Source organism: Seriola aureovittata, chromosome 2, assembly GCF_021018895.1.
Source record: "Seriola aureovittata isolate HTS-2021-v1 ecotype China chromosome 2, ASM2101889v1, whole genome shotgun sequence".
NCBI classification, from domain to species: Eukaryota; Metazoa; Chordata; class Actinopteri; order Carangiformes; family Carangidae; genus Seriola; species Seriola aureovittata.
The window spans coordinates 12,337,626-12,360,133 of record NC_079365.1 but is presented as its reverse complement, the minus strand read 5'-3'; the positions used below and the strand labels follow the sequence as shown (position 1 = coordinate 12,360,133).

The 22,508-nt window shown below is 39.6% G+C and overlaps 2 protein-coding genes and 1 non-coding gene across 6 annotated transcripts; 1 reads left to right on the top strand and 2 right to left on the bottom strand.

Moving 5' to 3' along the window:
- Nucleotides 1-951: 951 nt before the first annotated feature.
- Nucleotides 952-16,646, bottom strand: LOC130187233 (sortilin-like). Of its 3 annotated transcripts, none has more exons than XM_056404658.1 (20): nt 16,317-16,646; nt 10,707-10,769; nt 10,526-10,599; nt 10,321-10,423; nt 10,028-10,189; nt 9,748-9,821; nt 8,121-8,170; nt 7,914-8,041; nt 7,159-7,303; nt 6,718-6,873; nt 5,988-6,100; nt 5,462-5,564; nt 5,199-5,367; nt 4,910-5,094; nt 4,621-4,810; nt 4,244-4,360; nt 3,983-4,091; nt 3,621-3,733; nt 3,400-3,526; nt 952-3,308 (listed from the first exon to the last, which is right to left on the bottom strand). In XM_056404658.1, the coding sequence occupies exons 1-20, from the start codon at nt 16,644-16,646 to the stop codon at nt 3,294-3,296; spliced, it is 2,526 nt and encodes an 841-aa protein (XP_056260633.1). In that variant the 3' UTR covers nt 952-3,293. The 3 variants fall into 3 exon arrangements, with proteins under 3 accessions (XP_056260633.1, XP_056260642.1, XP_056260650.1); XM_056404667.1 differs by lacking the exon at nt 16,317-16,646 and adding an exon at nt 13,960-14,120; XM_056404675.1 differs by lacking the exon at nt 16,317-16,646 and having other exon boundaries at nt 10,321-10,418.
- An 897-nt stretch (nt 16,647-17,543) lies between these two features.
- Nucleotides 17,544-21,447, bottom strand: psma5 (proteasome 20S subunit alpha 5). 2 transcript variants are annotated; one of them, XM_056398119.1, is made up of 10 exons: nt 21,346-21,447; nt 20,991-21,041; nt 20,399-20,465; nt 20,151-20,277; nt 19,042-19,109; nt 18,849-18,956; nt 18,626-18,684; nt 18,437-18,539; nt 18,117-18,203; nt 17,544-17,878 (listed from the first exon to the last, which is right to left on the bottom strand). In XM_056398119.1, exons 2-10 carry the CDS (start codon nt 21,017-21,019, stop codon nt 17,801-17,803), a joined length of 726 nt encoding a protein of 241 aa, XP_056254094.1. In that variant the 5' UTR covers nt 21,020-21,041; nt 21,346-21,447; the 3' UTR covers nt 17,544-17,800. The 2 variants fall into 2 exon arrangements, with proteins under 2 accessions (XP_056254094.1, XP_056254102.1); XM_056398127.1 differs by having other exon boundaries at nt 21,360-21,381.
- A 490-nt stretch (nt 21,448-21,937) lies between these two features.
- On the top strand, nt 21,938-22,009 carry trnae-uuc (transfer RNA glutamic acid (anticodon UUC)). The gene has a single exon. It is a non-coding gene; the product is annotated as a tRNA-Glu (tRNA).
- Nucleotides 22,010-22,508: the final 499 nt, after the last annotated feature.

Genomic DNA, 22,508 nt, shown 5'->3' with positions numbered 1-22,508 from the left:
TTAAATCACCTAGTTAGTAATTTTTAAAATGACACCTAAGCCTTCTCCCTCATTGAAAAATTCACAATCTATGAATAGCCCTATGCAACAAAAAATTAACTACTGTATACAAGAGCCATTCTCAGTGTGTGTGTGTGTGTGCACTTAAAAGGCTTCAAGTTTCCACATAAGCTGCCTGTTGGACCAGGATCAGGAGGAACTCTGAACGTACATCCTTCTGTACAGTAAAGCTAAAACATCCAAAAGACATAACATCGACAAAGACACATTTTTCAATTAAAAAAAAAAAAAATCAAGTTTTGAATTTTAAAACTTTGACTCCAATAAAGATATCCTAGGCTGTTTACTTGCATTTAAGATGTAGCCCTAGCTAATATTTATTTAGCAGAAAAATGTCTTTCATTATATTTTTCATCAAATATGATGTTATGTTATATTTTAAACATGGCAGGTATGAATGTCAGTACTGTTTCCTATTAAGGCACCACCTACTATTGGTCAATAAATCATTAACTAATGCTTAATAGATCAGCTATAAACAATTAATAAGTGTATTAGTAAGTTTTCTATGAGCAACTAATGCAAATCTTTTTAGTCTGTTCTTATTTCATAGTGCTTGTTTGTTACCTTGACATAGATCCTGTTTTGCTGTGACTACAGGATGGAGGGCATTGTGTCCCTGCACAACAAGAGCAGTATATTGAACAGTTAGGCCAACTGAAATACTTCTCATCAATTGATGTAATAATAATAAATAAACAATTTTACAGAAGCCACATCTTGGCAATGGCTGCATGTACTTTTTACATTTTAATGGACTGTGTTTTTCATACATACTATGTTTCATATTTTTGTGCATACTTTTACATACTTTTTTTACTGCAGGACTCTGATTCAAGTATTGTTCCATTTGTAGAAACTACAACAATTAAAACCCAACCACGACTGAAGTGATGTAAAAGAGATATTGTTATTTCATTCAATAAATGCAAACAGTTATAAAACATCTGCGCTACAGAATAGTTTAATTCAGAGATACTCATCTCTGATATCCTAGCAAACAGTGAAGAAAACAAAAATGGAATGAAGATAACAACTCATGGCCCTAGTACTTTACAAAAATCAGATGTACAAGGAGGAACAGATGCAACTTTTTCACAGCTCTGTAGATACAGTGCAAAAATAAATCATTGAATCCAGTACATAGCTGGGTTTGTTCTTACTGACAGTTGTGTAAATAAAGAAGCATCAAGCATATGAATTTTCCACCCAACAGTCCTTGAGAATATGCCTCTACATTAGGCCAGCTTATTACAATAGCTTATTCGCTGGGATATTATTGCCTCTGCTGGAGAAGACAAGCATTGGCCATAAGCCCTGCACGTGTCACAAGTTACAGTTCTTACATTGCAGATAATAGAAATGGTAGCCAGCCAACACCTCTTCTAAAAAGGGAAATTATAGCTAATTCAATGAACAGAATAAAGTTCTTTATGGCCACCACATACATTTAACTGACGAGTTTGTTCTGGTATTGTGGATATTTTGCAACATCTGTGAGTGATTATTTATTTTGGATACACCAATACACCAAAAAGCTACAAATGCTGCCTAATAGTAGCTTCAAAAAGCAGTTATGAGTATATTTCTCTCGACATTTACGCTGCTAATATTTAGCTGATTGTGGACAAGGCATTTTGTAACTGTTTTACTAATGTCATATTAGTAAAAGAAAAAAGGTAGTATGCTCTTTACTTGATTACTATGCCTGCACCTGCATTGAGATCATTAGACAAATGCATATTCGTATTGGTATAAAAACAAAAAATAACACAACAGCAACATGTTGATGCATCCAGTTGAGAAATAAAAACATCAGAAAGTTCAAGTAAAGGGTTTGCATTAGTGTTACCGTCATACTCATATAATGCTGGGATAAGGTTAATTTTCACCTCTGTAACCTCACCTCTGAAATTAGACAACTAAACAATAAAAGTGCTTTGGCAATAATTCAAGTCTTTCATTTTCACCACACATACAGGGGAATATAACATATTGGCTGTATGAAGCTGCACTGTATAAAAAACTGTTTACATTTTATAACTTCGCAATAATGGTAGACTCTTTCAACATTTATTCCAAAAGTTTCACTTAGCACTAAAAACTACAGCCTAACATCTGATTGTTTCTTCTTCTTGTAGCTAAAACATTTACAAGGTGTTCTGAAGTAAGCACTGGCAGTCGGCTTGTATTTGTACTTATTTTATGTTCTGGTTACTATTATATTTTAGTCTGACTTGTTCATCAATTTAAACTATTTAACAATTACAATGATAAAAACTAAAATGTTGACAAGAACAATAATATTGGACTATTCAAATATTTGTAATTATTATATATTATCTAACTTTAATAGTTAAAGTGATGTGAAATAAGATAGAATGGTCTTTATTTAAGTTATTACTGTTATTAGTTTAAAAAAAAAAGAAAGAAGAAACGATTTGTGTATTGAAAGATTAGTATCAAAGTGCCTGATGGGATTCTATTAAAATCTCGTCAGGTTTTACCATTACATAATTGCACCATTACAGTGGAAACTGCAAATTTCTAAACGGCTAGTTTATGAAAAGTCATTCAAGAATAGTGAGTTGTCTTAGCCTAGATTTAGTGACTGGTGAAACTGACAAAATGAATGTTAAATTGGCCCACCATACACAACAGGACTGTATCTTGCACATTTAAATCTATTGAGTACAAAAACTACGTAACTGACAGCAGACAACATCTTTGAGCTAAAATACTGGCGATAATTTTCTGTGTTCTGTTGCTTGGCTGTTCCCTAGCTCTTAATAAAAAAAATTCTGTAAGTCTATATATCCAGCCTATATCCAGCCTATATATCCAAGTCGTATTGCGGTTCTGCAGTGCATCTCGATATGGAAGGCCATCGCTTCTCGGGTCAGCATGAAAGGAAACATACAGAGCACATATTCAGACTCAGCGGCCTTTACAGAACTCTTTGTGACAGAAACAACAAAAGCTCTCCAGGGAACCCAGAGGCTTTCATCTGTTCTGCGCTGGGTTTATCCCTCCCCAAACCAACAGTTTTTGCCTTTTTGTGGGAGCCTCAACTGGTACAAGGAAACAATATGAGAAGTCGCCCCGCTGCTTGCTGAGTCCTCCAGCCACCAGGGGATAGCGAGAAGTGAGAAGCAGATGTTAATCAGCATGTGGGAGCAACAGGAATGCCCAGGCATCATGAAAGACTGTGTTACATTTAGTCTTGAGGAGCCTTATTCTAAGAGGTCCTATGAAGAGACACAAACAATACACTTGAGTTAACAGACCATCACAAAGTCTTAATAATCACAAGGGGACATTTTAGACAGTATCAGATACCTGATCTGAATCCTCGTTGTACTGTGCTTTTCCTGTCTCCATGTAGTGAGAGTCAACATCATCTACTCCTTCGATCTTATTAGCTTCAACATGTTCCCTCATTACAGAGTATCGGTGCACGAGAAACCTGAAGAGGACACGCCAGCTTATCAGAAACAAAAAGAGGAGAAATACATGCAGTGATTCTCGGTATGTGTGCAAAGAAGAAACTGTTAACTGACCGTCCTCCACAGACGTATTTCTTAACCAGCCAAACACCTGCGACAGCACTCGTCAGAAGGACCGCTATGACAACCATCACTATGACAGCAGCGTTCGGTGAACTGGTCTCAGTCTGTTAAGAGTTACAGAAACGGAAAGGGCTAAAAAGGGAAAGAAATACACTGCACCACTGACATGACAAGAAAATGTTCAGATTTATTTCCCTCAGCTGTAAAAGTGGCCAGGGTGGGTATCTCATCAACAATGTATCACTACATTTGGTTAGATACTTGGCTCATGTCACTACTTCTAGATAACCCACTCACAACTTGAGTTCTGATCAGGCCAAAGATCAAACTTTCTCAGTGTGAGCAGAACTGACCAGAGAATTTGGATAAAGGGCGTTGCTGGTACACATCCTCCTCAGGTCGGTCTCCTTCCTGTCTGGCTGGAAACCTCCCTCACACTGGTCTCCTGGAATCTTCCGATAGCTTAAATGAATGGAGAGAGAGAGAGAGCCATGAAGGGTAAGACAAACTTTAATGAAAAGAACAATGTTTTGTTGACAGTTTTCTTCAAAAGAAGAATAAGTGAGCGAGTGTTAGAAATATCCATGAAAAACACAAAACACAGACATCCTCACCCACTGGTCTGTAGTTGTTCAGTGGTCCCATTTAAACAGAACTCCAGAGGACGGCCCTTCATCTCCTCCTGCTCCACACACTCCGAGCTGTTCTCCGGTCGGTAATATCCAAAGTCACTGAAAGACAAAGCTAGGTCAACTGCATGTGTAACTTTTAATCAAAGAACATTTGATCAAGACACTTTGATCTAAAACTTTTACCAAACCAAAGATAGAAAGCATATGAGGCATTAGAAGAAAAGAAGACGGTGTGTGTCTCCAAGTCTTTTAGAATTTTAAACTAAACCTGTTTTGCTCTGTGGTTTTAGAAAAACTCTAGCACTTGGTATTTCACCATCTGACACAAAATCCCAAGGATGGAAGGAACAAGGATATACCAGTGATAATCATCCACTGTACATGGACAGGGGGACAGCTTCTTGGTGGCACCATAGCCCCTCCCATTCCAGCAGACGGAGTCTTTCCTCAGGCGCAAGAAGGTCTCTTTATAGCCCAGCACACAGCCGTCATTAGATCCACTGGGGTCTGCAGAGTGAGCCAGCCACTGCACATAGTCCCCTTCATTACCTGCACACATATATATGCACACATACACATACAAGTTTACAGGCTAAACATTTGCCTTAACACCAACCAGATGTCATCCATCTTCTCCCACACACTCACAGTCTCTGGTGAGGAGCTTCCTGAAGTCTATGGTGATCACCACCCATTTACTGAAGTCGTTCCTGTAGCCCCACAGGCTGACGTTCATGGAGCGAGAGCCGGGCTCACTGTCCATACCGCTGAAGTGAAGTGGATCGCTGGTGAAGTTATATGTGTGCCAGCACTGCCCCTCATCTGTTGAAAACCTGAAGGGTACGCACAAGGAATGGAGGAGGGGGGGGTCATCTTAAAGCAAAACAATAGAGAACTGTTGAAGAAATCATCATCTAATATGATCAGTTAGCCTCACTTGATCTGGTTGACAGGTGAGTTGGTGTGCTCCATAGCCACTATCAGGCCTCCAGAGTCCAGGATGGCATAGTGATGAGGGCCCCTGAGGGCCAACAGCCACGAGTAGCCGCCGTCATCAGACACGTACATGTCAGGGGAGAGAGCTGACTCCGCATCTCCAACGCTGCCTAGAGAAAGCAAGGGAGATGGTGTTATGAGACATTTTACCGTGAAGTCAAATGAATCTGTATCAAGAGGTGTGCATGTTTGTGTGTTTTATACCGTGAGCCAGAATGAGGCCCACAGCATTGGGCTGTGAGAGAGGCAGCATGGGGACGTTCATCTTCATGGTGGTGCTGTAGGAGGCGTGGATGTGAAGTCTGCACTGTAAAGACACAGAGATGAGGCTGATATTGGTACTTAGTCACATCCTCACTACAGAGACTCCGGTTAATTCTTAAGTTCTGTGAGGTCACAGTGATCTTGACCTTTGACCATTGACCACCAAAATCTAATCAGTTCACCCTTGAGTCCAAGTGAACGTTTGCACCAAATTAGAAGGAATTCCCTCAAGGCGTTACAGATACCGACCGACAGATGGAGATTTCAGTTTTTGATATTTCCTAAATAACCCTAACATGTTTTCACTTTGACATTATGGGTTACTGAGTGTAGACTGATGGGCAAAAATGACTGTTATATCCACTTAAAACTCCATCTACAACATGATAAAGTGTGCAAAAAGTGAAGTGGTCTGAATACTTACTTTTGTAAACAAACATACATAATGATTATATTAGTTTCTTACTCTGTTTGGCCTGTTGGTGGAGGTCTCAGTGTCACAGTGGCTGTTCTGTGGTCTGCGCAGTGTCTGCCACCTTGCTCCTTGGTCAAAGGTGATCACTGTCTCCACTGCACCATCTGCAAAAGACCTCCGCTTACTATCAGGACCAAAGTAGTTGTTTTGCATATTTAGCTCACAGAGTGCAGAAAATAAAACACCATTTTTTTTTTTTTTTACAAATTACCAAAGCATGTAATACATTGTTAGATTGATGTTGTGCTTTCTGAGCAGCAAAGTTTTACAGTTTATTTTACAATGATGATGATAAAAATGCATGGATTTAAATTTATTTGAGATAAGTAATCAATCGCGGCGTACATTTAATCTACTTTATTTTTTGAGTAGGGGGATCAGAAGGGACTCTTTAAGTACGTTTCTAATGGTGCATTCAAAGATGCTCTAAAATTCAAGTTTTCAATGATGACTGAAAAAGATGTAGAAAACCGATGATGTCAGAAACATAGCTGTCATGGCAAGAACAATGTGAAATTTGCTACTATGTATGTGTTTATGTTTTTGTAATCAAAAAATTTCTCATCCTTGGATGTTTGGTTTTACTTGTAAACCACTTGTACATAAATAGATGAATTTCTGCTGTTTTCACATGGATCAGGGGGACTTTTTCAAAAATGTTGAAATAACCAGACGCTTGCTCTTAAATATGTAATAAAAAGTATACAGTGTGGTGACCCACCCTTTGTGAGTGCACTGGTCATGTAGACGCCCCTGAGTGAAGTAATGACGGTGAAGTCGGTGTCACTTCCTGTGGTTGTGTAGAGATGGCGCTCCAGAGACTTAGAGAATACGGTTCCTCTGTCATCTGACACATAGATGGTTCCAACCCCGGAGTCTGCTCCACACACACACACACACACACACACACACACACACACACACACACACACACACACACACACACACACACACACACACACACACACACACACACACACACACACACACACACACACACACACACACACAGGATTGGAATCTACATTGTGACACATTTACTGAGAAACTCTCTGCAGCTTCAGTGTTTCACTGACACTTCAGCATGGCGTTTGCTTCCTATGTTATTAACATCATTACATCTACATTACTCTTCATTATCAGGATCACTGCCTTTTCTGACCTCCGGGGTCGTCCACATGCATGAAGATCATGTCCTGATTGGCTGCCAGGATGGAGTAGAACTGCTCGTGGTTGACTGTAGGAAGCTGAGCCATGTTCCACACTTCACCTCCGTCCACTGACACATGGATCATACGCTCTGTTCCCTAACACACACACACAACACAAACACACTGTTTAAAAGGCAATGTTGTATTAACTGTTCCCTTACAACTTTACAATTTTGATGTAAATATTTAAGCATTTTTTTATTTTCACTTACATATTCAAGAAGACACAAAAAAGGGTAAAAAGAACTGAGCATTATTAAAGTTAACGATGTGGTTCATTAACTTCACTAATAAAGTCATGTCATGTTATCTCCACATGTTGCTGCATTAACATAGTTTTCCTTATCTAGGTAGGATATACAGATACAGACTGCATGTTAATGCCACGTGTAAACTGAGTCATAAACCATTTGAATGGCCACTTAGGGTGATAAAATATGTTTTTTCAAACTTCAGTGAACTGACCCTTTAGTCTTCAACTATTAAAACGCACAAATGGAGGTAACTATTCGTACCAAAATGTTACTGGGTGTTTAAATATGTATCGTTAACATCTATGTCCATAAATAAATATTAAACAGTCCACACACAGGGATGTGTCAAGAAACATGAACAAGTGCAAAGCAGATTCACAAACACACACATTCTGCTCATAGAAAATATTAAAGACAAAGAAGCAGACACACGCACATTCAGACGCACATACCGTGCCAGTCATGATAGAAGCAAATACAAATCTTCCTCCCAATACAAAGGAGTAAACTCTTGTCGCAATGGTCTGGAAACTTCGACCATAGTCCGCTGTTTTCCTTAACTCTAACATTCCTTTATCATCTGACAGAGAGAAAGTGAGGTTACTAGATGTGTTAACTGGATTTTACATATGTAGACGTATTGTACTGTCTTCACTTACTGCATGATCCATTGTAGTTTGTTGTAAAATAGATGCTGTTCTTAGGACCCCTGTATGTGAGAAAAAGAAACAGTGAAGGAAGGAACCTGGAGGGAAAGATCTAATTGCGCTCACATCTTTTAACATCTGAAAGTTGTCTGAGTTCAAATGGAAATCCACTTTTGGAATTTGTAGAGATCACAGATTAGGGTTGCAGTTTCTTCTAAGTGCTGCGTGAGTGAGGTTCACACCAAGCCCCAGGCTGCACTCCAAGCTCTCTCTCTCTCTCTCTCTCTCTCTCTCTCTCTCTCTCTCTCTCTCTCTCTCTCTCTCTCTCTCTCTCTCTCTCTCTCTCTCTCTCTCTCTCTCTCTCTCTCTCTCTCTCTCTCTCTCTCTCTCTCTCTCTGTTCACTGCCAAAGGGGACGAAGGTTTTCACACTGCAAAGATTCTGCTGGTTCAAGGACTGTGGGCTGAATAAGAATGCCGTTGCTGACTCATGATTCACTCTGACAGCAGCCTCAGCTCCCTCGCTCTGCAGTCAATTTAGGCTCGGGCCTAAACGACAGCTGTGGTCACGCAGAGCTATCACAATGTTCCCACAATGCAGCGCTAACAACCGCAGGCTGACACCACAACCTCATGTGAACTCTGGTGCTCAGAAGAAACCAGAGTCAGGAGAGTGATCTGAACTGTGGTGAGGAAGACAGCTGGAATAACAACAATGGACAAACAACAAGAACAAAGATGCTCATGTGGGGAGTGTAGACAGGTTTTATGTCCCTCTTTGATGTGTTTTTTCCCCTATAAACAGTATAAACTATATAAAGTAATTGCACACAGATGACTGATTTATAAGAATATGTATATGAAAAGTGGAACAATATCTATTAAGGGACTGTGAGAAAATTAGTGGAGGAGGTGGGGTCTGAGAGGGGGGAAAGTAACATTGTATTTTTCTTTTTGCTTAAAGGGAGGGGTAGTGTGATATTTTTGGAAAGAGGAGGAGCGGGCCATTAAATTTTCCATTCCCCAGATATCTATTTAATTCCATCCTTTTTCTAATGAGATTTACTGTTTACTGGTTTACAGCATGGATCATAAAATGTGTTTCTCCATACGCAGAGTACAAAAACCATGTCTCAGTATCAGTCCCTAGCGTTTGTCTTTGTTCGTTATGATGCCATTTGTTGCATATTTATTACAAGAAGAACCAACACGTCTTCAGCATTTATGATTTAAAGGATGCGTGTGTGTGTAGGATTTAGGGGGCTCTATTGGCAACGGAATATAATATTCATAATTTTGTTTTCATTAGTGTATAATCAACTGAAACTAGGAATTGTTGTGTTTTTGTTAGCTTAGAATGAGCCCTTCATAGCTACATATGGAGCGGGTCTTCTTCACGGAGCCCGCCATGTTGCACTGCCATGTTTGTACAGTAGCCCAGAACAGACAAACCAAACACTGGCTCTAGAGAGGGTCTTTCGTGTTTTTACGTTACCTGCGGGCCACCGTAGGTTCTCCTACCAATTGGAAAGGGTGGGGGTGAGGGGAGAGGTGTTCGATTTGTTGAAAACTGCAACCTCACCGTTAAAAGCCACTAAATCCTACACACTGGTCCTTTCATACAAAACGGACAATTCTCACCATCTGACCAGACACACACTGTCATGGATCTTCCTCCAGGTGGCGCCAAAGTCCTCAGACAGCCACAGGTCCAACTGGAGGGAAAAAGCTTAGTCAGTTAAAAAAAATTTTTTTTTAAAAATCCATTGACTTTTGATTATTGGGTTGTGATTAATCGAGAATTTTGTCGACTGAAATGGTGTCAAAGTGACAGGTAGGTAGGTTTGGTTCACCTTTCTTTACTACAAGTCTAACCTGCTGACAAAAAGTGCAGTGGTCTATACAACATGAAGGCTCCTACCGTGATACTGAGTGTCAGAAGTGCGTTGCTGTCTCCTGGGTTGTACAGCATCTGAATGAGGGGCTCAAAGGGCAGATCGGTTGGAACAAATGTGAGGCCGAAGTCCTGAGAGCGAAACAGTCGAAACCCCCCCATTTCTGACACATCACCAGTCAGGATCACCTGAAAACAAACACAGACAGAAAACAGTCAAGGGAGGATCCTGCAGCAGCAGAGTGGAACTTTATGATTTAGTGTGTTCACATTTAAAAACAAAGAGGAACACAATATTTCTTTTCCCCCGAATGGCTCACCTTCCCAGAGTGGTCAGGGCTGATGGCGATGCCAAACTCAGTCTGGATGAAGGTGTGGTTGATCAGGTGAGTCACATCTTTAAAGGTTTTCCCGTAGTCTTCACTGACGCAGAGACAAAGTTGCAGTTAGATACTCAGAACATAGTTGTGGCAAATACTGCTCCATTCCCATTTAGCGAGCCACCAACCATCAGGCACTGCTCACCTCCTGTAGAGGTTAGACTGACCGAAGCGCATCATGAACAACGGCACCTGAAATGTTGTCAACACCAGCAGCACCTGGGAGAAGAGACAGGAGCTGTTACACAATAATTTGTACAACATCTTGGACTAGGTTTTTTTTTCTATTCACAATCATATACTATTATACATATAAACAAGCTCACCCCTGATCCATCTCCCACCCAGGCCAGCGACAGTGAACCCATGGTCCTCACTTTGAAGGTGAACTGAAATGGGAGAAAAAAAGCAAATAAATTCTCGCAAAATGTTTCCTGAATAACATCCACCTAGGCTGACTGAGGAATATGTGAAATATCGGGAACTTAGTGAAATATAACTTGCTCCACTGTGTGTCAAAACATCAACGGAAGAACTGACACACACACACACACACACACACACACACACACACACACACACACACACAAAAGAGTGCAACGCTTAGTCCGAAAACACAAAACACAAAATAGTTTGTGTGTGTTTCTGTTGTTCACTACACAGTAGACACGGCAGCTCAGAGGACAGAATGAATTGTCCTCAGTGTCCAAAGTAACTCGGCCATTTGGATGCACTCTGCATGTGTGACCTACATTCCCGTTTCAATGACAAAGCTGAGGCCAGAGAACAAGACAATTATTGATGTCCCGAGCACAACAAGGACACACACACACACACATACACACGCACACACAGACGCGTGCACACACACGCACACGCACACACACACACACACGCAAACATGCAGTAAATGTAGATTGAAGGTCTTTTATTCTGACAATAAAAAGAGTTTAGACCTGAACTTTTACTTCACAACTCGTTCCCTGACTGCAAACAACATTCCAGTCTATTCATGCAGAAGGACGTCCAAGTGTTTGGTCATTTGAGCAACATATTTAGCCACAGCCCATATAGTTTGGAGTCTGAGGAAGGTTTCTCCAGTTTTCTCTTTAGCAGGCGGGGCAGAGGTGTTTACAAGGTGAGCCTAGTCCTGGAGAGTCGCCTGCATACTGCTCTATAAAGCCACAAGAGAGGGCTGGGTCTGCCTGCTGGAAAACTCCTCGTAAATAGGTCCAGTGGAAACTGGATTGCCCAGCTTGTCCAAGTGTATGAACACAACTTTCCATCTCTGTTCTACATGAATCACTTCATCAGACCCTCGGTGCATCCGATCCGGTCTGTCATATCTTGATTACTTGACACTGTTTGACAACTTCTCTCTTCCTTAACAATCATCTGTGCAATCTGTTGATCAGTAAAAAAAAAAAAAAAAAAAAAGCATTATGTCAGTCTCATACCATTAAAACGCTGTGTTCTTGGCACAAATCTTTCCAGGACATTATTGCCAAAAGATCTTAAAGGTGATGCATTACTTCTTATATGTTATGGTCAGACTTGAGGTTTAAGCAGGACTTTTATCATCACTGCTGAATGACAGGTCTAGACGCACAGAAATCCATTTTCACTTCCATTGCTAATTGATGAAGAACAACCAATGGTCAGAGTCATTGTGGCGTAATGGAAACTAGAAGTCCAACTTAAATTTAAATGTATCTCAAAGGGGGAAGAGAGATGTTTGCATATACAATAAATATTACAAGCTGAATGCATTTATTTTCCAGTTATGTTATGTAGTAATGTTTGTATATTTTCTGTATAATTATTCATGATATTGTGAATCTAAATTGCTGGACATAAAGCATTGGAGTGAAAAAAAAAGAAACATTTGTTCATGTCAGATATTTATGTTAACAAATGAAAACAAACCGATATATTAAAATCAGATATCAGTCTGGCTCTACCATGTCAAATATGCCCTACACTACATCTGAGGAAACCCACTTAATCTGGAAGTAATCAGAATGCAAACAATGGAAACAGGCAGACAGGAACAGCAGGGTAAAATTCTCTTGAAAAAAAAGTACAACCACATAAGATATACAAGCCACTTTCAGGATGTGCAAGGTCCTACAGAAACATGATCTCCTGAAATCCAATCTGAAATACTGATTTTGAAATTTGCCACCGAGGTCACTGCAGGTCAACAGGTTTCATGTTGTGTCTTGTCTCAGGATCAGGCCTTTGCAAATGTTTCTGCCAGTTGCTTGTACACCTGTGTTAAATTTAACCAGCGGGGTGTTTTCTACATCTGTTCCCCTGAAACCTGGACTGGACAAAATGCTGACTTGACTGGCTACAGTTCAGTGGGACTGAAACTCAAACAATCAACAATTGCATCATAAAGCAGGTCAGCCGACTGACACGAAGGCTGAAAAAGCAGTGTCTGAGTGAAAACTGCTTTTTTTTATATGAATGGAGGCGCTCAGATCAAGATCCCTTAGATTAATGCTTGAGAAATGAGAGAGTTTATGTAAATCTTAAAATTAACCTGTCCTGTTCTGTGATGGGGATAACAGAAAGGTAGAAGGAGACGGTAAGAAAAGACATATATTAGTCAGAAGGAAAAAAAGGAAGAGAGATGTCTGACCCGGTTGGACGTGGTCTCACAAACCAGACATGACCTCATGCTGTATCACATGCTGAATTTGAGGGTCCACATCTGCTCTGAAAAGGCATCTTTAATCTCCCCGTGCAGCTCAACTCATGACGCTGTGGCATTCAAGGGGTGTCGGTGCATTTGCCACTTTTAATAGTGATGCTGTACATGAACAGACACAGACATATGCAGACTCAGTAATGCACACAGTGAAGTCATCTCTCAGAGGTCAGACGCCAACACAATGAGCTCCTTATACCCTCTGCTCGGGGTTTTAACCTTTGTGCTTCAGCCATGTTTACGCACATAAAACTTCAGAAGAGGAGGTCAAACACTCACACTCTGATCTAACACACAAAGCTGTGTAGACCATTCCTCTGATGCTGGCCTAAGCTTACCAGGGACATAAGCTGGGTTGTATTAATGTCCATTCAATTATTATTGTTCAGGGAAACCACAACAGAGGAGAAGTGGAGGACTTCAGCTAACCATGCCGATTCATTTTTGATTAAGTCTATAAAATGTTAGAAATCACAAGTTCAATATAGAGCTGAAATGATACGTCACTTAATCAATTAGTGGATGGACAAAAAATTGGCCCGCAACAATTTTGATATTTGGCTCTAGGGTCCACCACTTTGCTTAAGACTTAAATATCTCAACAGCTAGATATCCTATAATCCAAACTAATTCAATCTACCATCTACACTGATACAGAGAAGCAAATCCTCACATTTGAGAGGCTGGAAACAGCAAAGCTTTGGCATTGTTTGCTTGATAAAACACTTGAGACATGTTCAAGTGCTTCTCTATTTTCACTAATTTGTTGATCTCATTGGATGTTTTTCCCTGTTTATCAACAAACCCAGACTTTCCATAACTCTTTCTCTCTCTCTCTCTCTCTCTCTCTCTCTCTCTCTCACCGTGTGGAACATCAACTCTGCTGGTTTTCCTGGTGCTCCAACAGCTGGCTGTGACCCAGCTACGTTTCACCCTGAAAGAAGAGCATGTTTTTTCTCCACGTGTTTTTGGCCAGAGGGGACAGAGGACAGGGATGGACTCAAGAGAAAAGAGAAAAAAACACAGATATGGTACACAGAGTCAGCTCAACTAACCTCATACAAACACACAAAAAAAGGGAAAATGAGGCAAAGCCTGGCTGGTTGACAAAACGCTTCCTGTGTAGTCTATTAGGCCTAAAATAGCATAAGAGGCAGAGGAGGTTAGACTTGTTGGATCTGCTAATTTACACAGCAGCGTTTATGCTTCTGATCATATGCTCACACTATCTCGTCTGATTGTTTAATAATAGGAAAGTCAGACTTTAAGTCCACAGAGGGGCTCAGATCAAGTTCAGCAGACCAAAAAAAAAACAAAAAAAAACGAAGGGAATGTTTTTAAGGGAGAAAGGCCCAGAGGGGACAGGAGGAGTCTGCTGTCTGTGAGCACGCCAAATCGCTTTCATGCTCAGAAGCTAGTCCAGGTGTCTGAGCCACAGAAATGATGTAACATTCACTTCTTCCACCACTAATACACCCACACCCACACACACACACACACACCCACACACACAAATTGGAAAACTGTCCTGTGGAGCTCTCTGTAGCTTTGGACCAAGTTGTTATTCTTGAACATTCCTCTGGACATCAAGGTAGTTATTGTTGTGCTTCTTATTACAACATGTTCAGTACTAAGACAACACAAGGTGTTGTTCAATCTGTTGTTGGATAAAGTCTGGATGATAAAAGACTGAAAGTGATTAAGGACATGGGGGGGGGGGGGTTATCATCAAATGTTGTCACCATCAAAGAATTTCTAGATGGTTCTGGACGAGCACTCAGATTTACTTTTCAGGCATGTTAACATCACTATTTCATATCAATTACAGGTATGAAAAAACAAGATGAACAGAAGAAGAACACAACTAAATGTTTGTGAATTTCCCTCCTGCATCATTAGTCTATCAGAGCACGATAACCCAGAGACTTGAGGCCTAAAGGATCTGACCTGGACTGACGACTCATCTTAATTCAGGTCTATTAAAAAGGAGTGTAACAGAGAGAGCTGAATCGACAGAAAATAAATCACAAACTATTTTCATGATTGATTATTTAAGTCACTTTTCTGCAACGATTAGTCGATTAATCAATAAACTAACTGACAAAAAATGAATGGGCAACTGTAATAGTTTCAGTCATTTTTCAAGCAAGAATTCCAAAAATTCTCTGGTTTCAGCTTCTCATGTGAGAATTTTTCAGCTATTTAGTTATATAACATAGTAAATTGAACATCTTTAGGTTTAGTACTGTACTGACAAAACAAGCAAATTGAGATTTTGTAAATGGAATTTATTTACATGTTATAGACGAAACACCTATGTTAGGAAAGTTAGGAAATAATTGCATATCTTTCAGTTTTGGAATATCCGTGGAACAAAATAAGTTATCTAAAGATGTCACCTTTGAGTCTGAAAAACTTTCTTCCAAACATTTTAAAGACCTGACATTTAATTGAGAAAATTATCTTCACAATAAATTAAAATTAGCCAGTACTTTCAGCCCTTATAACAAAGTTTTGGAGTATAACACAAGATAATTTATTAGGGCTGCAACTAGTTATTATTTTCCAGTATCAATAATTTTACTATTTATATAAACACTAGAATTTATTTAATCGTTTGGTCAATGGAACGTTAGAAAAATTGTGAAAAATGTTGTCAATGTTGTTGGAGCTCAAAATGACATTATCAATTTGCTTATTTTGTGGAAACTGGGGAACTGCCGAGAACCCAAATATAATTATTTTACTACAACTTAAGAAATGGAAAAGCTGAAGAATATTCACGTGTGAGAAGCTTGAACCATAAAATTTTTGGAATTATTTCTTGAAAATTTGACTTTAACAATTCATTGATTGTCAAAACAGCTCCCAAAACCGACTTATCGCTTGATCGACACATCGTTTCACCTTAATACAGCTAATGGTTAGTTGTTCCTGCAGGATTCACATCACATGCTGCTGTAAACTACTGCAGGAAATCACCTCGTTGCATTGGACAGGATAGCAAAAAAGTGAAGTTTGATTGATTAGTGATATGAAAATGTTAGTTGTTTACAGTGTGGACACTAAGTGTAGCACCATCTGCTGAGTGACCACACTGACTCAAGTGTGAGTCAGCTCCAGCCTTAGCTAGCACTCAGGAGCACAGTGACTACTTGACCTCTTAAAAGGGGTTAATAAGCTAATTGTGGGTTGAAAGACTCTTGAATCAGTCACTTACAGTATGGGTGTTGTTTTGCAGGGTTGACTCTACTCCATGCAGAGCTGTACATGTCTGTCCATTCAGTCCAGCGCTGCGTTTCGAGAGGTCGGACCTCTCTAAACTATGTGGCTCCTCATCCCTGCCAAACTCCCTCTGCAGCCTCTTCAAACCTGACAGGTTTTCTCCCTCTTGCAAATCTCTGCCGCGCGCAGCAGACATCAGCCCGAGCGCCACAATGCAAAATACGGAGAACATGTTCACAAGAAGACTCCCCAACTTTGGATTCAGCGAAGAAACTTGCCTGGCCCAACAGTTGGCTCCACATGCCCCCCTCATCCCCAAAATCATCTTAAATCACGGCCCCTCCACCGTGGCACGGGATTGGTCAGGACCAGAATAACCTGCAATCTCATTGGTCAGCAGGAATCTTCCTCAACGGAGTTGTCAAATGTTTTCTGATGTGAAACTGCCCCCTGGTGGAAAGACCGCGCAGAGAGGGATAAACTCTTTATTATTGGAAAATATATTTTTTGGATTTATTTATTATTCCAAGAAACCGAACAAAACCAGGACACACAGTCTGAAGGATAGGCTTTGTCATATACAAGGACCATTTTATTAAGTCCTCCTATTCATTTATAAGCAGTAAACAAATACTTTGAAGACTTTCATGTAGTCGTTTGTAGGGTTAAGGACATTTTTACGTGTTTATTAATATACAGTATTTGTCAACAAGAATAACTTGTATGTATTAAAACATATTGTATATTACTAACTGTGATGAATAATATTATCATTCAATAAGTGTTTACACAGCAGCCTCTACTAACTTGCAGAATTTAAGGCAGGATGCAAGCTGTAACAGGCTTCACACTAAAATAACTGCTTAAAACTATGTGTCTGTGTATTTCTGTGGTGTGGATGATACATAATGCAACTTAGGTCACTTGCAGGACCCACCATTTAAACAATAGATCTTAGTAGGTATCCTTAATAGGACAGTATTGTTACTGGTCACTGGATCATATGATTTTGCCACTGTGATGTGATCTGTAAGTGTTCACCAAGCACAGTACTTTGACTGTATTGATTATAGGGGGGGGGGGGGGGGGGGGGTGTAATACTAGACTACCATACTTGAAACAAGAAACACAAAAACTACAGAGTCGGATCACTTTCTGAATACAAGTTTAATCGAAGTACTGATTCGTAACAAAAAAATACCCCAAACCCCACCCTCCCACCCCTACATTTTTTGTGCCACTCAGCTGTAAGCGCTGGTCAGACTCCTGTACAGAGCAGTACAGATAGAGAGAGAGAAGTAAATTAGCACATTACAAAGATAACCCTCTTATTCAATCCAAAAACTTCTGAATGCAGCAAGGGGGAGAATGCGCTGATGGAAAACTGTGGTTGTGTTGTGACATTTGTCCCAGGTGTAGCTCCACGTCCTCTCGTCTCCTCTCCAGAACTCAAACCAAGACTGTCAAGTCTTTTCTGCTCTAGATATCCTTGATTACATCTTCCAGCTCCTCTTTGGAATACATGTGGAAGGTCTTTCCAGGCTCTACTGTTGCCAGCTACAGGAGAGACACAGATTAAGCCTTCATGAAACGAGCACAGGGGATTTATACTCTGATAGTCCTGTGCAAACTTAAAACGGCTGTGGCTAAGAGTTTTTTCAAATGAAAGTCAAACTAACACTGGTGATGTGGTTTGAACTGGACATTTTAATAAACAAATTCAACCTCTCAAATGTCCACAAAGATCAACTAAAACCAGGTATTTAGAACATGAGTGAGAAATGAGGAAAAAAACCTCAATATTGGTGGCGTTGAGCTTCTCCTCCATCACCTGCTTCAGAATGGTGAGAGACGACTTGATGGCGTCTTTTAATGTCATGGACTGTCAGTTACCCAGGGGGAGAGAGACAAACCGAAAAGATACAACCCTTCAGTGTTGGTGATTTGCATGTCTTTACTTTAGATGACTTGTGCCAATAGGAGCTGAGAAAAATCTACAATTTTGCATTTTGCAAAAAAACAATAATTTAACAGCTTGCATATCAGATAGCATCTTATAAACAGATCAATTTGCATAGCTAATTTTCCTGGTGATTATAAATGTGCAGTGGATACCTTGTGGTAGACCTCTTGCAGAGAACTCTGTGCTCCCTCAGACGCTGAGCCGATGGCCCGAGCATCACACTGCACAAAGGTTCCTGATGGGTCCATGTGGTACCTGCATTTACAAACATAAGATCTAAGTCTCTCAGTGGTCTGACTTAAAAGTTATAAGTATTTAAGGTGCATTAAATCTTTACATACAGCTGCGGTCCTTTTTCATCAACTCCCCCAAACAGAAGTGCTACGCCAAATGGTCGACTCTGTATAAGTGCCAGAACAGAGGAACAGAGAAGAGAGAGAAGAATACAGGTCAGGCCACATTACTGACACCATCAGTCTGTATGCTTTTGGAAAAAAAAATAATTCCATTGACTTGAGATTTGAATGAGTGAATATTTCAACAGAGATCATCTGAGTGACTGACCATGGCACCGGGATCAGCATCCTCCTCTCCAAACTGCAGCGCCAGGTTGGACACAGCCTGAGTCACACTCTCCACTGTCATTGTCTCATTGTAAGTGAACCAGTGGTTCTGAGAAGGAAAATCAACAAGTTAATTTCAGGTTAAACACAAGGTCAGTAAACTGCTTAAATTACAGTGTGCTCAGCATCCGTACCTGTGTTTCCACTCTTGCTTTGTCAATTAGAGTCTTAGCATCAGCTATCAAGCCACTCATGGCGCAACCTTTGAGGTGGAGAGAAAGAAAATTAAGTAACCGGACGACCTTCAGATGCTGTAGCCTAACCGAACAGTCATCACTGTCAAACATAGAAAATGTAATGTCATACTACATCAACTGTGGTAACATTAATATACAAGAGGTGCAGGTTTAATCATTGCCACTGATCAAATTTTGCAGTCTTACATTGTACAAGCGATATGACTGTTACTGTATTTCCTAAATTAAATAACATGACAAAGGTCAGGCCTTTCTTTGTAATAACCCTAAAGAGAAAGTTGTCCATGCATGCGATATGAGTAGGCTCAACTATTATTCCAAAAAAAAAAAAAAAAAAAAAAAAAAAAAAAAAAAAAGGCACACAGGTCTGCCCAAAATACATTTCAAACTATTTTAACTCACAATGAATGCCACTCAAGATTTTTGGTCAGGGCAAAGAGAAAACCCAGAAAAGTTCTGATAAGATTTTAAAAAATACAAAGTGTTTCCCATTCTATTAGCTCAAAACCAAAAGCCTCACAGAGGGGAAATCTAGAAAGAGAATGAGAAGTGCCCTTTTATGACTCTTTTCTTATCAATAGATCTTTACATGGGCAAAATATGTTTCTGCTACAGTTCAGATTGTCCGTTTTACTATGCAAACTATTCTTCTTCAGCAATATTTTTTCTTGGATCAATTGCCATGCTATTGTTAAAACAATTTTAACAACACAATAAAATTAATCTTGTTTTTTCCATCATTTAAGTATGTTCTTATGTGTTTATTTTACATTTTACTCTGCTTCTCACTTGTAAGTGTAAGTGTACAATGCTTTTCATTTCAGTGAACAAAACATGCAATACAAACACAGCTAAGTGTTAAAATTCATTCTTGTTTTCCTTTTCCAATATACAAATACAGTTAAAATGATGAATTGATTGTTTACCTGTCAAATTAGTTGCGGATTTATGATTAAAACACCAGCAAATAACTTTTCTCAAATACAGTACATATTCAATCATTAATTTTCGGTATGAATTCTTTTTTTTGTTTTGTTCCCACTGACCAATGTGACTGTCAATCTCCACGATCTTCTCAATGCTGTTGGGCTCCATCAGGGGAGAGGTGATCCTCTTCTCCACAGCCAGACACACGCCCTCTGATGTCTGGATACCAATGGCTGTGGAGCCCAACTGGGAGAGCAAGGCCAGACCAAAGACAACATATGAGCTTCAGATGGGACACTTGTTTTCAAGTTTCAGCATACAATCACACAGAGGTTGACAGTTATGTTAGTCAGCATAGAATACTCACCTTTATAGCCTCAATGGCATATTCAACCTGGAACAATCTTCCTTCAGGAGAGAATGTGTTCACACCTCTGCAAAACAGATGTGAATAATTATTACTAACGGTTGTCAGTTCAACATTGGAAAACAATATGCCAATAAATGTAGTTGGCATAATGCTGAGTTTGTATTTTCGCATGTCTAGAGTCACCACAAAAAAACAACAAAAAAAACAACAACACACACAAACACTTTCAGTCAAAGTCAAAGCGTTTGTGTGCACACAAGTTTCTTGATAACAGCATTACTAAAACACATTTTTAATCTCAGTTTGGCTTTCTGGTTAAATAAAGGTTAAATTAAAAAAAAACAGCGATACCGAAAGTGAAAGCAAATTAAGTTGTCGGAAAGCGACTAGCTGCTAGCTAACTATCTACAACAAACAGCTAAACAATTACAACAAGGGTTGCAAACAAAGGCACCTCCAAACTTCTTTGACCAGTCAAAATCGAAAAAAGCCTTAAAGAAACTTGTTAACATAAGTGTGCTTTCCTGAGTTTGCTCATTCCCACTGAGAAGCGCTCAACAAATGACAAAGCAGTTTGAGTTGCACCTACCTGTCATATTCCGATCTTGTCAAAAACATCTTTTAACGTTTTACACAGGACCTGCAAACACAGAAGAGGGAATATGTAAGATTCCTAAACTACATAAATTAAGCACTTATGAAAAAGGAGGAGGACAAAAATTTGAGTATAAGTTAGCCGTGACACCGGGTGATTAGCTAGCTAGGGTTAGCTGCGATACCGAGCAAGCGTGCTGGCTAATTGACAGTAAGCTAAAACAACCGCACAGAAACGACTAATATTAGTCCAACATCCATATTCCGACATTTTAACTACTTTTAAGAGAATGTAAATTGGGATTTAAGCGACGTTCAACTAAATAATTGCACTTGTTAGACTAGTTTACCTCCAGCTACAAACCCTTGAATGAGTTCGCTCGTTTCAGGGGAAGCGTCGGGGGTGTAACATCCAACAGCGCCGGTTGTCAACAAATCGTGAGAAAGGTTCCGCAGTGCTGTGCAGCGCTATCCCTGAGCGTCAGTAAACATGCTATCACCACAAAGTTATTTAATTTTAAACATTACTTTATTAGCAGCCAGTTATACAGCCATGAAGTAAAAAAGGTAATGTATTTTTGTGATTATTGTTTTAAAATAATACGACCAATTATTGTAATAAAGTCTACAGAAAAATATTTTTTACTCTAGCACCTATTTAAAGAAGGAAATGTTTTAAAGTAAAATACCGAGGAGTATCAAATTCGATGGTAATGGTAAAGCTGACAATAAACAGTAGCTGTAGGTTTACTATAAATGGTGTTGTTTTGTCTCTTGAGCCACTATTTCATGTGAATAAGTCATTATTCATTTATTTTGAAGTGGATAGGTAGTGCAATAATGCAGTCACAATGGAATGATAAACTTTCTATCTCCGATTTTAGTAAATAATCAAGAAAGCACATTTCTATGAACAGTTAGTCAAATTAAGTTCAACAACAGTCCCATATGGTCTAGCGGTTAGGATTCCTGGTTTTCACCCAGGCGGCCCGGGTTCGACTCCCGGTATGGGAACGTGCTTTTGAGATAAGAGAGCAGTAATAAAGCCACACTGACATCCATCTTCATAATATCACATGAGAAAAAGAACATAGAGTCAATCACGATATACACATTCAAGTGGGCCCCTATAATGTTGGAGTGTGTCTGTAATAACAGCGAAGCAGCCACTGAGTGTCATCAGTGAGAAAGAGAAATATCAGTAGAAGCAGTAGAAACCTGTCCATATTTCTGGACTTCAAATGCAAAATGTACCCCTTTAAAAGTGGCTTATATGGACATATGTTAAATATGGTGAGGACTTTTGAAATAAAACTAAAACTAATGATGCTGGAGATTAAGGACATATTATGGCTTTTTGTATGCTTCCTGCCCAAAAATGCATAGGCCTACTATCCCTTCTGCACTGTCCCATTAGTATTATTTCATGCAGAGATCAAGTATTGGTGGAAAAAGCACTCAGATACTTTAATACCACAATCTACAAAACCTTCTTTCAAAAGTCCTGCATTCA